Source organism: Palaemon carinicauda, chromosome 32, assembly GCF_036898095.1.
Source record: "Palaemon carinicauda isolate YSFRI2023 chromosome 32, ASM3689809v2, whole genome shotgun sequence".
In the NCBI taxonomy this organism is placed as follows: domain Eukaryota; kingdom Metazoa; phylum Arthropoda; class Malacostraca; order Decapoda; family Palaemonidae; genus Palaemon; species Palaemon carinicauda.
This window is the reverse complement of record NC_090756.1, coordinates 16893186-16906468: the sequence shown is the minus strand read 5'-3', so window position 1 is coordinate 16906468 and position 13283 is coordinate 16893186. Positions and strand designations below refer to the sequence as shown.

The 13283-nt window shown below is 41.9% G+C and overlaps 1 protein-coding gene across 2 annotated transcripts in view; it reads right to left on the bottom strand.

The window, feature by feature from the left end:
* The window catches only part of Pcif1 (Phosphorylated CTD-interacting factor 1), a 96644-nt gene that overhangs the window by 60950 nt on the left and 22411 nt on the right, over nucleotides 1–13283 (bottom strand). For both annotated transcript variants that reach the window (XM_068356101.1, XM_068356102.1), the window contains exons 4-9: nucleotides 11618–11700; nucleotides 11153–11302; nucleotides 10249–10403; nucleotides 2660–2891; nucleotides 642–765; nucleotides 368–509 (exon numbers count right to left, since the gene is read on the bottom strand). In XM_068356101.1, coding sequence (XP_068212202.1) covers nucleotides 368–509; nucleotides 642–765; nucleotides 2660–2891; nucleotides 10249–10403; nucleotides 11153–11302; nucleotides 11618–11700 — 886 coding nt within the window. The remainder of the gene's footprint in view (nucleotides 1–367; nucleotides 510–641; nucleotides 766–2659; nucleotides 2892–10248; nucleotides 10404–11152; nucleotides 11303–11617; nucleotides 11701–13283) is intronic.

The following is a 13283-nucleotide window of genomic DNA, read 5'->3' as shown; positions in this document are numbered from 1 at the left end:
ACAGCATCTAAAAATATACGGTATAAAAATGTTGAATGCTTTAGAACGAAGATGATAGAATGACTGTGGAGGTCCTGTACAGAGTATAGTTCCTCTGCTGTATAAGACCAGAAAAGCAGCCCGTAAAGTAAGTAATCCCATAATGCATTTACTACCGACAGTTCACCTATCCCTTTTTAACTTAATCAATTTACGTGAACTACATAAAAAGTGCTACTTCCTCCAGCAAATCCTACTGTTTCTGAAGATAATTTCTAAAGTGTAATTGTCTTAATGAAATATTCTCCCTTCAATACTAAGAAACCAGGAGTTAGAATTAGGACTACACTCTACTCTGCATTAAAGAATAAAAGAAAATACTACTCACCTCTAATATTATTTTCTTCTAATATTTGTAGATGCTTTTCCCTTATTTTTTTAGAATATTCAACAGAAAGATTGTAAATTTTTGTACAAATGCCTTCTACACTTTGTTTTGCCGCTTCCGTTAAGTGTGGCTGGCACTGCCGCTGAAAAATTCAAGACAAAAATCCATTGATATGCACATAACTTTTATTCATATAATCTTTTACAGTTATGCATAAGAGACAATCACAAATTATAAGTACGGTAATTGACTAAGGAATATTCCCTTAACTTACCTTTAAATGTGCTAATCTATCCATGTAGTCATCAAATGTAGATCCAATTGTTTTCCTTAGCCACTGAAAAGTGTCTTCAACATTCCACTTCACAATTTTTCTACTTTCTTGGCTGGCATTTCGACTGTGGATAGATGAAATCATTGCAGCTTTTTAAAGAACGAAAATTTAATCATCATACATTAGATATAAGGGATGAAATCAGTGTCACCCTTCTTGAGGGATGTAGGAGTACAAATGTGTGGCCCGCAAATGAAGGCTAAATGGTCATGTTTATGGTGTAGCAAGGATATCATAAATAATGTCAAGCTCATCAGCAAACTGTAATAAATGAAAAATAGACCTTTCCCATCTTCAAAAAATTCCAGAAAACTAAATGTTGTGGACAGACATGACTACAGGCACTGTAAGGTTGCTATGAAGCTAATCAACTTGCTGTACTAAAAACTTGTAAGTCATAGTTAAAAGAAAATAATAAGATACCAGAATGAATACTTTTCAAGAAAGCCTAATATAGTACCACAATTTACACACAAGCTAACAAATTACTAAGAGCCTAACCAAACTCATGCATAATGTAACTTTTAGTTCATATATTCATACATTTAACACTTCACTCAAATTAAAAGAGGAATCTATAACCTTTGAATCATGGGAGCCTACAGGTAGTACTAGAGCTACCGGGGAATTGGGCCAGGAATTTAAGATACTAAAGCAACTATCACAGATTCAGTAGACTTCTATTTCATAGTAGAGCTAAACATTTCTAGTTTCCTATACTGAAATATCTTTGGATCAACCTCAAAGGGGAGAACTCACGGAGAACTCACAGGTAAGTTAAAAGGTAAGGCAAATGCCACCATTCTTGTATTATTACTCTTCCTTCCCTCTTGTGGGGGAATACCAATTGAAGTGTGCCTTTCATGACAACCACGTAAACAATACTAAAGTTTTTTTTCAAGAGACCTTTTGACCAATATCTCTCCCTCCCGTTTCTCTTTTCCTTTGGTGTCCTTCCACCTAAATGTGCGACCTGTTATGATTTGTCCCCCTCCAATTTTTAGGTATTGTTTATGAACCAATCGTTCAGGGGAGCCAAAGTCTTAAGATGTAGCTAACCTTTTCATTTAACTACTTGGCTTTACTTATATTTATTCAGGCAATAAAATAATACTCAAGATTACAAGTCATCAAATTTCCAATTAAAATTTTTCTCTTTCCTTGTTCTCAATGTTCTTCCTGTCACTTTCTCTCTTTCCTCATTCTTTCTGTTTTTCCTTCTTGTCCCAATAATGATTCTATCTCCTTATTACTAGCATTTAACATAATTTATTGTAAAATAATCCTTTTTGAAAGAGGTGATAATCAATTAATACCCAGAACTGACAAAGCCCAATAATCCCTTTAACAAGAGAGTCATTTTAGTCACACTAAGCTAGAACATAAACAGAAAGACAAAACAGAATAACACCCTTGACTTTCCCATATGGTTAACACCCAGAAATCTAATCGCAAGACTTAAAAACCGTGTGAATTCTATAAACATTTACTCAAAAGGCTCTAGGGTATTACATGACATACATTTCAAGTTTAAACAATATATTGTAAAGAACTATATTGTAAATGCATTTGGTCCCTAAAGTTTACAACAGCAGCCATAGTGAAGTCCTCAACAATGATATAAATATTGCTGAGCATTGGTTAACTGCCCTATAGCAACACTACAAAACTAAGATCATAACTAACACAAACTGTCATGAAAATACTATAGCAAAGTTTTACATGATCCCTGTTATATTTTCCATTTTAAAATAATTAGCAAAAAGGATTGGTTTCATATGAGGCAAAAGTTACAATAGGTCCTGTCAGGTGAAAAATAAAGAAAAACAGTAAAAAAGGGTGAAAGACAAGGACAGATACCAACTGCCTATATCAATCTAAGTACATATAGTGTAGAGTAATAGAACCACAAGATGAAGATACTTTTGAAAATAAATAACGAAGAGGAGAACACCTACCTCGTCTCTATCATTCTTTTAGCTGCTTCGGCATACTTGGACAATTGTTTCCTAGATTCTCCAGTAAATTTTGGCCGCTGAAGCTTGATGGGGATGTCATTCATTATCTCTCTGTACATTGATTGGCTGACTTCAGGAAAGCACTGGCTTGGAAGCAGAGGATCCCATCCCTGATCAACAACCTTTCTTTCCATTAACCATCGGCCAAAGGAATCTCTCGGGGCATCAATTCCTTCAGAGGGAAAAATAACAGCCATATAAAATGCAACGTCGGGGTGCGAATACGAACCAACAGTTACTGTAGCCAAACTTTTATAGCCTTCAATGAAATGGAGTGTTTACTAGGAAGTAATTTAACCTTAATCAACTCCAGTCAAAAGTTCTTTGATTTAAAATGATATTTTAATTATAAAATAAATTTTTGAATATACTTACCCGGTGAATATATAATAGCTGAGCCTCCGGCGGCTCGACAGAAAAACACACAAAAACTCGCGAGCGATCGCTATGAAGGTTGCGGGTGTGCCCACTAGCGCCAACTATCGGCCAGATACCGCATATACATGTAAACAGACCCAATTTTTCTCATCCCGCTGGGTCTCTATCGGGGAGGAAGGGGGGGGGGGCCTTTAATTTATATATTCACCGGGTAAGTATATTCAAAAATTTATTTTATAATTAAAATATCATTTTTAAATATTTAACTTAGCCGGTGAATATATAATAGCTGATTCACACCCATGGTGGTGGGTAGAGACCAGAGTTAATTAAGTTTACAGCGTATATGCTTAGAGTTTTTGACAGTTATATCATAACAAAACCCAAATATATAAGGGTACCTGGTAAGGAAGTTGACTTAGACGATTACTCTGCCTTATTAGTCTGTCTTCCTCACGAAGCCCAGCGATCCTCTTAGGATGCTGAAAGACTCCCAGGAGCTGAAGTATTAAGGGCTGCAACCCATACAACAGGACCTCATCAAACCCCTAATCTGGGCGCTCTCAAGAAATGACATTTGACCACCCGCCAAATCAAAAAAGGCTGCGAAAGGCTTCTTAGCCTTCCGTACAACCCAATTAAAAAACATTTCAAGAGCAGATTAAAGGGATATTGGAATTAAGGGAATGTAGTGGTAGAACCCTTACCCACTACTGCATTCGCTGTAACGAATGGACCCAGTGTGTAGCAGTCCTCGTAAAGAGTCTGGACATCTTTTAAGTAAAATGACGCGAATACCGACTTGCTTCTCCAAACGGTCGCGTCCATAATACTTTGCAGAGATTTATTTTGCTTAAAGGCCACGGAAGTTGCTATAGCTCTTATTTCGTGCGTCTTAACCTTAAGCAAGCATCGGTCTTTTTCATTCAAGTGAGAATGAGCCTCTCGTATTAAAAGTCTGATAAAATATGACAAAGCATTCTTTGACATAGGCAATGAAGGTTTCTTAACTGAGCACCATAATGCCTCAGATCCACCTCGTAAGGACTTAGTACGAGCTAAGTAGAACTTAAGAGCTCTAACTGGACACAGCACTCTTTCAAGTTCGTTGCCTACGATCTCTGCCAGGCAAGGTATATCAAAAGACTTAGGCCAAGGACGAGAAGGCAGTTCATTTTTGGCCAGGAAACCAAGTTGAAGTGAACATGTGGCTTTTTCTGTAGAAAAGCCGATGTTCTTACTGAAGGCATGAATTTCACTGACCCTTTTAGCCGAAGCCAAGCACACTAGGAAAAGCGTCTTGAGGGTGAGATCCTTCAGGGAGGCTGAATGTAATGGCTCAAAACTGTCTGACATGAGGAACCTTAGGACCACGTCTAAGTTCCATCCAGGAGTTGCCAAACGACGTTCCTTAGAGGTCTCAAAAGACTTAAGGAGATCTTGGAGATCTTAATTGTTGGAAAGATCTAAGCCTCTATGACGAAAGACCGAAGCCAACATGTTCCTGTAGCCCTAAATCGTGGGAGCTGAGAGGGAGCGAACATTTCTCAGATGTAAAAGAAAATCTCCGATTGGGCTACAGAGGTACTGGAAGAGGACATAGATGCTGGCTTGCACCAATCTCGAAAGACTTCCCACTTCGACTGGTATACTCTGAAGGTAGAAGCTCTCCTAGCTCTCGCAATCGCACTGGCTGCCTCCTTCGAAAAGCCTCGAGCTCTTGAGAGTCTCTCGATAGTCTGAAGGAAGTCAGACGAAGCGCGGGGAGGCTTTGATGAACATTCTTTACGTGGGGCTGACGTAACAGATCTACCCTTAGAGGAAGACTTCTTGGAATGTCTACCAGCCATTGAAGTACCTCGGTGAACCACTCTCTCGCGGGCCAGAGGGTAGCAACCAACGTCAACCCTGTCCCTTCGTGAGAGGCGAACTTCTGCAGTACCTTGTTGACTATCTTGAATGGTGGGAATGCATATAAGTCCAGATGAGACCAATCCAGTAGAAACGCGTCTATATGGATTGCTTCTGTATCTAGGACTGGAGAGCAATAGATTGGTAACCTTTTGGTCAACGAGGAGGCAAAGAGGTCTATGGTGGGTTGATCCCAAGTAGCCCAAAGACTCTTGCCCACGTCCTTGTGGAGGGTCCATTCCGTGGGTATCACCTGACCCCTCCGACTGAGACAGTCTGCCAAGACGTTCAAGTCCCCCTGGATGAATCTCGTCAACAGGGAGATGCCTCGATTTCTTGACCATATGAGAAGGTCCCTTGCGATCTCGAGCAGCGTGAAGGAGTGTGTGCCTCCTTGCTTGGAGATGTAAGCCAAAGCTGTGGTGTTGTCTGAGTTGACCTCTACCACTTAGTTTCGAGGAAAGCTTTCGAATTTCATCAAGGCCAAGTGGACTGCTAATAGCTCCTTGCCGTTGATGTGCATGCTCTTCTGACATGAGGTCCACAGACCCGAGCATTCCCGACCGTCCAGGGTCGCACCCCAACCCAAATCCGACGCGTCTGAGAACAACACGTGGTTTGGGTTCTTGACTGCTAGGGATAGTCCCTCTCTCAGACTGATATTGCTGTCCCACCATTTCAGGCATGCCTTTACTGGTTCGGAGACTGGGAATGATACCGTCTCTAACGTCTTGTCCTTGTTCCAGTGAGAGGCTAGATGGAACTGGAGAGGCCGAAGGTGTAGTCTCCCTAGCGAGACAAACTGCTCCAGGGATGAGAGAGTCCCTACGAGACTGTTCCAACTCCTGACTGAACAAACGTTCTCTTTTCAGCATTAGTTGGACTTCGAGCAGGGCTTGTTCTATTCGGGTGGCAGACGGAAAAGCCCGAAAAAAAAAACTGGACTGCGAATCTCCATCCCCAAATATAGAATAATCTGGGATGGGATCAGTTGGGACTTTTCTAGGTTGACCAAAAGTCCCAACTCCCTGGCCAGACTCAACGTCCAAAGTAGATCCTGCAGACAGCGAAGACTGGACGATGCTCTGAGAAGCCAGTCGTCCAAGTACAGGGAGGCTCGGATTCCCGATAGATGGAGGGATTTTTCCACATTCCTCATGAGCCTCGTAAACACGAGAGGAGCAGGACTGAGGCCAAAGCACAGTGCTCGAAACTGGTACCCCACATTCCTGTAAACAAACCTCAGAAACGGTTGGGAATCCGGGTGTATAGGAATGTGGAAGTATGCCTCCTGAAGGTCGAGAGAGACCATCCAGTCGCCTTCCATTAATGCTGTCAAGACAGCCTGGTAGACTTCATCGTGAAGTTTGTCTTGACAATGAACACATTGAGCGCACTTGCCTCTTACGTACTCCTGCAGTGAACATGGCTGCCAGATCATTGGAGCCATCCCTGTAGACTTGTTCCTGCAGAGAACGTGGCTGTCAGATTATTGGAGCCATCCCTGATAGCCTTGTTTATGCATGACATAATTGTACAGCAAAACTTCAAACGCTCGAAAAAACTCCTAACAGGAGATGGTCTAGCTCTGAAGCCGACCATAAAATCTTGGAGCGTCTCATGGCCAGGCGCCGGGAGAGTCTATGAGGTTTTAGAAGTCTATCTGGGCAGAGGCAGGAACTCCCAAGCCGAGAACTTCTCCCGTGTCATATCAGACTCTCGCTCTATAAGCCAGCTTAAAAGTAGGGAAAGCAAAGGCTGTCTCCCCCAAACTCCTCCTGGTGATTAACCAGTCGCCTAGCAAACGTAAAGCTCTCTTAGAAGAGCGAGAGAGCACTAGCTTCGAAAACAACGGCTTCGAAGTAGCTAGGCCTAGTGTAAACTCTGACGTTTAGGCAAACGAGGAGCAGCAGTTACAAAAAGATCCGGACAAAGATCCTTAAAAATCAGCATGATTTATTTAAAGTCCATAGAGGGCTGAGCAGCTTTAGGCTCCTCTCCGTCTGACAGAGTCCTCAAGGGAATATCAGTAGGAGGGGGATCAGCAACTTCCTCATCTGAAGGAACCTTGTCCAACAATTGCCGAGTCTCAAGCAAGGGAGAGACCTGCCGTGGTGGCAATGCTTGACAAGCAGAGTCCACACGCAAAGGAGCAACAGTAGCAGTCAAGGACGCTATGTCATGTAACTGCTTAAAGGACTGACCAGCAACAACAACAGGTGCGGGAGGACGCTCGACGTCAACTCGAGACTGCCTTGACTGCCTAGACTGAGCAGTCAAAACAACTCTTGACTGCGGTGCTTGACGCTCAACGTCAAAACAAGTCAACTATGCTGGTTGGCGAACGTCCTGAACGTCAACAAGAGCAAGCGGCAGTGGCTGAGCGTCCACAAGCGGCTGAGAGTCAACACGGGACTGCATCGAGTGAGGCTCTACAAAACACGATTGACGTGACTTTGTAACGTCAATGTCAACAGGACGAGCAAAGGCTCGTTTGGGCGGCTGACGGCCAGGATTTCGATCAGCTAAGCGGCGAGGATCATCGTGAACCTGCTCAGCAGAATAGTCCTCCATAAGAGAGGCAAGCTTATTCTGCATGTCTTGCCGTACAACCCATTTAGGATCAACGGGAATGGGTGCGGTAAGAGACGAGGGTAACGTCTGTGACTGCAAAACCTTGCCTACAATAAGACTCTCTGAGCCTGTGTTACGCTTTTGTTTAGGCGGCGAGCAGTCTTCCGATGACTGCATAGGGTCAGACCTGTCCCAATGGCTACAACCAGGACGCTGGACCTGTCCTGAAAGGACTGACTTTCGCTTTAAGGGCCTCGAAACCTTGCTCCACGGTTTCTTACGCGAAAAGCCTTCGGATGACGAGGAGAAAATCGTCTCGCTCGTCTTATGGTAGGGGCGGTCTTGATGAGACACGCCTGAAACCATAGAGGGAACGTCTGTTCGCTGATCAAGGCCTCTCGAACCCATAAGTCGTACGACATTACTTATCCCCTGGGCTTGGGAGCTTGCAAGAGGTCTCGGACTAGGCGAACGACAGGCACGAACAGACGAACCCTCGGTCGCAACACTGATAACACTTTGCGCAATTATCACTTTATCACTACGATTTTCTGTTTTGCACTTACTTCACTGAAATCGAATTTTTCAACAATTCACATTAGGCATGAATAAAACTGATTTCTACCTGAAGCACGCAATTCTACCCTCATCAAAAGGTTATAATTGCGAAATAAGTCGTATAATGTAAGCACATTAATACAAGCAAAAAACAGTAAACATATATTAAGATAAAAAGATCAGTGGCTGGGGAGGAGACTAAACACTAGTTCATTCAAAACTACGTTTTCAATCTCTCACCGTACAGTGCCTTGGGACGAGAATAAAAACTAAAAACGTTTTATCCTTTCTCCCCGTACAGAGACTAGGGACGAGAGTAAAAAACTGACTCGAGAACAACGTTACTCGCTTGGGACGAGAATAAAGATCGGAACGTTCTCTCTTCCTCTCTCTCTCTCCGTCTCTCTCTCTCTTGATTTCGCACCGAAGAGAAAAGCCCACTTACCTTTCGTCAATAAACAGGTTATTTGACCAAAGGAAAAAACTGAAGGGACTAAGAAATTGAAAATTAACAAGTTCCTTTAAATTAGTATTGAAAACATTTAAGTTTGAAAGAAGAATGAACAAAACGTCAGAATTGATTTACTCTTTCTGCAAAGTGAAACCGTGATTCTCTCTCTCTCTATCGTAACGATAGAGCGCAAACTGCGTAGCATAAATAAACTAAACGTTAGTTCATCTTTGAAACAGTACGAAGACTATTCAAAGAAAATCTTTCATAAAATATCTACTAAAAAATATTCATTTAATAAGTTTTAAATCATTTGCTCTGTCAAAGTTATTTACGATTGAAAGGGCTCAACGTTGTTTAACTTCGGTTTCCAAGTTAGGATCGCCTACTCTCGGATTAGGGGAGGAATAGGTAAGGTCGCATATAAACAAATCATTCAAATTTATCTTGATGTTTATTATAAATGGAAAGCTAATCGAAGAGGCCTAATAAAGGCGGTTGAGATATAAAATATATAGAGGAAAATCTATAATTAACAACAACAATTTATAACGTGATAAGATAATTGCTAAAAGCCTAAAACACACTTCCGTACTAAGGGAAGGGTCGGCCATTTAAAAGTCAAAGAAAGTCCAAAAAACAATCCAAAGTCATCAACAATGAAATCTATCCAAAAACGAGTTCAAGATTTAAGTTGAAGATAAAACACCTGCACTGCGAAAGCTCAAACCAAAAGGAAGTACTTCACCAAGACTGTTGAAAAACTCCAGGTTAACAGCGAGTAATGGTACGTCTTGTCGATCAGACCGACAGAGAAAAATTGAGTCTGTTTACATGTATATGCGGTATCTGGCCGATAGTTGGCGCTAGTGGGCACACCCGCAACCTTCATAGCGATCGCTCGCGAGTTTTTGTGTGTTTTTCTGTCGAGCCGCCGGAGGCTCAGCTATTATATATTCACCGGCTAAGTTAAATATTTAAAATTTACTTTTTGTTGTAGTCCAGCCTCTTCTTCAGACTTTAACTCGAGTTGATACTCAAGTTTTCAAACGAACTCCCAACAAACCCAAGTAGCTTGAGGCCTCATTAGGCCACAAATGCCAGAAGAGTAAACAACAATGCCTTCTTACATAGGCAATATTCGAAATGAAAAATAATTATCAACATTAATGGATTATTCAAACCAGCTAATTTCTCTCTATACTATACAGCTAAATAATTTTCAAGTTGAGCTTTAATTTGCTTCATATTTGGATGGATATTTTTGTTCTATTCTTGACACTTTCCCAAGAAGAATATACTGTGCAATGACAGTAAGTGGCACTTCAAGCACCAGTCGTTAGGAAGATTAAGTTTTTAATGTTCTTAACTTCAGTATCTAGAAATTTTCATGACTTCCTTTATTCAAGGTATGAGAAAATTTAATTCATATTATAGACTCTCAGCCTATTTTTATGTAATTAGCATACAAATGATACAGAATGTCAATTTTTGTAGTGACTAAATACATTATAACTGGCGTGTAAGATCATTCTGTTTTATATATCATTTATGCAGACTTCCAATCTATATATTTTAGTAAGCACAGTACCTTTCAAACAAAGTGGTTCTTATAAATTCTTAAAACTAAAACTGAAGGTCCGCAGTTCAAACGTACCTTGCCGGGCCTGACACATCTCTTGATATCCCGAACGTAATTTGGAAACTAGTTGCCCTCGAAGTACCTCTACACTCGGATATGGCTGAGGTAAGGTGATGGGTGGACGCTCAAACATGATCACATTTGTGGGAATCTCTAAATCCCAAGGACCTCTGAAAATGGCAGAAACTAGGATTAAAAAACAGAAAAATCTTTACAATACATCAATGGACTAGCTATTCTAGCCTTTTGGTAACTAGTATTAGATGGTGTTAAGAAAATTCAATTGTGCATATCTTCTTTTATGAAATAGGAATTAGCCAATTGGTAAACATCATGTTACCTTAAGGATAAGGTGAAGTTAATTATGTAAGTTAACGGTTTCCTTTCACTGACTATATAGCCACCACTACATGATGCAGTTACATTCCTGCTATTTAATGTTGGTATTACAATTTTCAAGTATAACATCTAAGTCAAATGTTATTAAACTATTCTATAACACTACCAAGAAGATCTTTCAACAATCCATTCATTAACCCTTTTACCCCCAGGCTCTTTGGAAATTTCCAACCCTTAACCCCCAGGGGGTTATTTTTTTCCCAGCACATTTTGCAGTATATTTTTTTTAAATTGCTCTAACAGCCTTAATTTTTGTCATAGAGAGGTCAGGTTGGTCTCAATCTCTTGGAAAATGCCTGAATTTTCTCAGAAAATTATCAAAAATATGAAAAAAAAAATTTTGTATAGCATTTTTTTGCAAGGACTTACCGGTACGTCCATGGGGGTAAAGGGATGGGTTTTGTGAAACGTACCAGTACATCCTTTGGGGGTAAAAGGGGTAAATGTTCTTTCAAAGCACCACTTTAAAGAGTTATTCACCTCAAATCAAGTCATTGCGTCTAAGTCTCCCCATACTTACGCTAACAGAAACTTTTTCACTACCGGGACTCCCGATGCTTCTTCTGACGCACGTCGCTTCACCCCAGAAATGACTGGCATGGTGGGCGGTGTGAGGGGAGTGGTGACATTGGTGCTGCTAGTTGTACTACTGTTGGCTGTGCTGACAATGCTGGAAAAATGAATTGGGGGAAATTACGAACACAAACGAATTGTTTCTACAAATATTACTCACAAAATATAGTATCAAACTGCACTGTATACTCAAATCATACATTATCAGAAAGAGTATGAGATGTTTCATGTAAACCACATTGACATTTGACTAGACAAAAATTAATTAAAGCAAGCCTGAACATCAAATAAACTGAAAATCTTTTCTAATGTTATTCAAATCTGAGAAAAAATGGCACAAGGTAACACCCTAACGTCTCAAATTTATTTTGATGTAATGAAGGAGTCAAATAGACAAACACAAAGGCCTTACCTCTGACTACTATTAGCAGTGGCATTATTCCCATTGGAAGGATTCTGTATGCCAAGTGGATCACTTATTGGATCATACTGTTGCTGCAAAATGAGGAAAAATAAAATCTTAGTAAAAATGACAAATTCGAAGATAATTTGTATTTTTCCTAACCATACAAACCTTAGCTATTTACAAAGGGTATTACTTTTAGCGTAGCTGAAATGGCGAGCCATTAGAATTTAACGAGGGTGTATTACCCCCGCGCTAGTTAGCGGGGGGGTAGGGGAGTGGTAGCTAGCTACCCCTCCTCCCCCTCACACACAGGTGAATACTCACTTTCACTTAGAGGTAGGACTTGTCTTGGGGGACAGGGCTGGCGGGCAAATATGTGTAAATAGCTAAGGTTTGTATGGTTAGGAAAAATACAAATTATCTTCGAATTTGTCATTTGTTCCGTAACCGAAATACAAACCACGCTATTTACAAAGGGTGACTTATCCCTTAGGAAGGGTGGAAAGTCCCCAGCCATACTGGCTTTGGCTTTACCCGGGGACTCAGAATCCGAGTGAGTCGCACTCGAGAAAAGGAGTCCCTGCACCTCACAAGTTCCTTGCACCGCAAGGAACCATGTGGCCTACGTAAGCTTGTGTGTGAAGGAAGAAGTGTGACCCGTCTTAGGCAGTTGACCTGGAGTTCCAGAAGGAACTCTGGGTTAGGACGTTCCCAATACCACCTCGTCAGGGTATGGGGGACGCGACAGTATTGACTCAATACTCGGAACACAAGGAAGCATGGTTTACCTGCAGAGGTTCGAGGTCAGCTATGCAGAGACCAGGATGCTGCTTCCCCGTAGAGGGGATGATGAAGAAAGAAGTAAGGGCCAGACATACTTCTTTCGTTCATGCAGACTAAAACCTGATAACAATGCCCTCAACCTTCTGCTACCTGTCCAAAAAGGAGCCTGAGGTTAGACCAGCTGTTGTGTAGCCACCACAGAGCGATAGAAAACGTATCGAGACTCCTGTGGGTCACGCCCTGCAGGAAGCGGGCTGCGAAGGTCATCAGACGCTTCCAGACTCCAGCTTGTAGCACCTGCGTCACAGAGTAGTATTACTCGAAGGCGAGGGACGTTGCGATGTATCCAACATCGTGCTGTAGGGAGACGTGACGGGGGAGGGTCTGAAGACAGGTCGAGATGAATGTCCTTGAGTCCGGGCTGAAGAGGTGTACTGGTGACTCTCCCCCCATGTCCTCCTTGTGTTCCCAAATCGGCTGCAACTGAGGCCAAACTGCAGCTGTTCCCAGCGCTAACCTCTCGATTCCTGTACTGGCAAGAAAGAGAAGGTCTTGGGACATCAGACACAGAATGGAGACTCAAAATCTTGAATGAATCGGACCGAAGGGTCGGGACCCTCAGATTCTGAGTCTAGCCAACAACTCAGGAGCGAGCCTGAATGTTGCCTTCCCCTCTTCCTTAGAAAGGGGGGGAGTAGTAAGAGACCAAGAAGATTGCTTACACACTGGCCGTGGCCAGAGTGAGCAGAAGACCCAAGGCGGAATACAATCCGAGGCCTGTCGTAAAAGGGTCTTGAGAAGATCTCTTAAAGGACTAAAAGTCCGAGCCATGCTCCAAGTTGGAGGTCTTCCTCCGACTAGGGCAGGGACGATCGTAGCTTCGCATGAG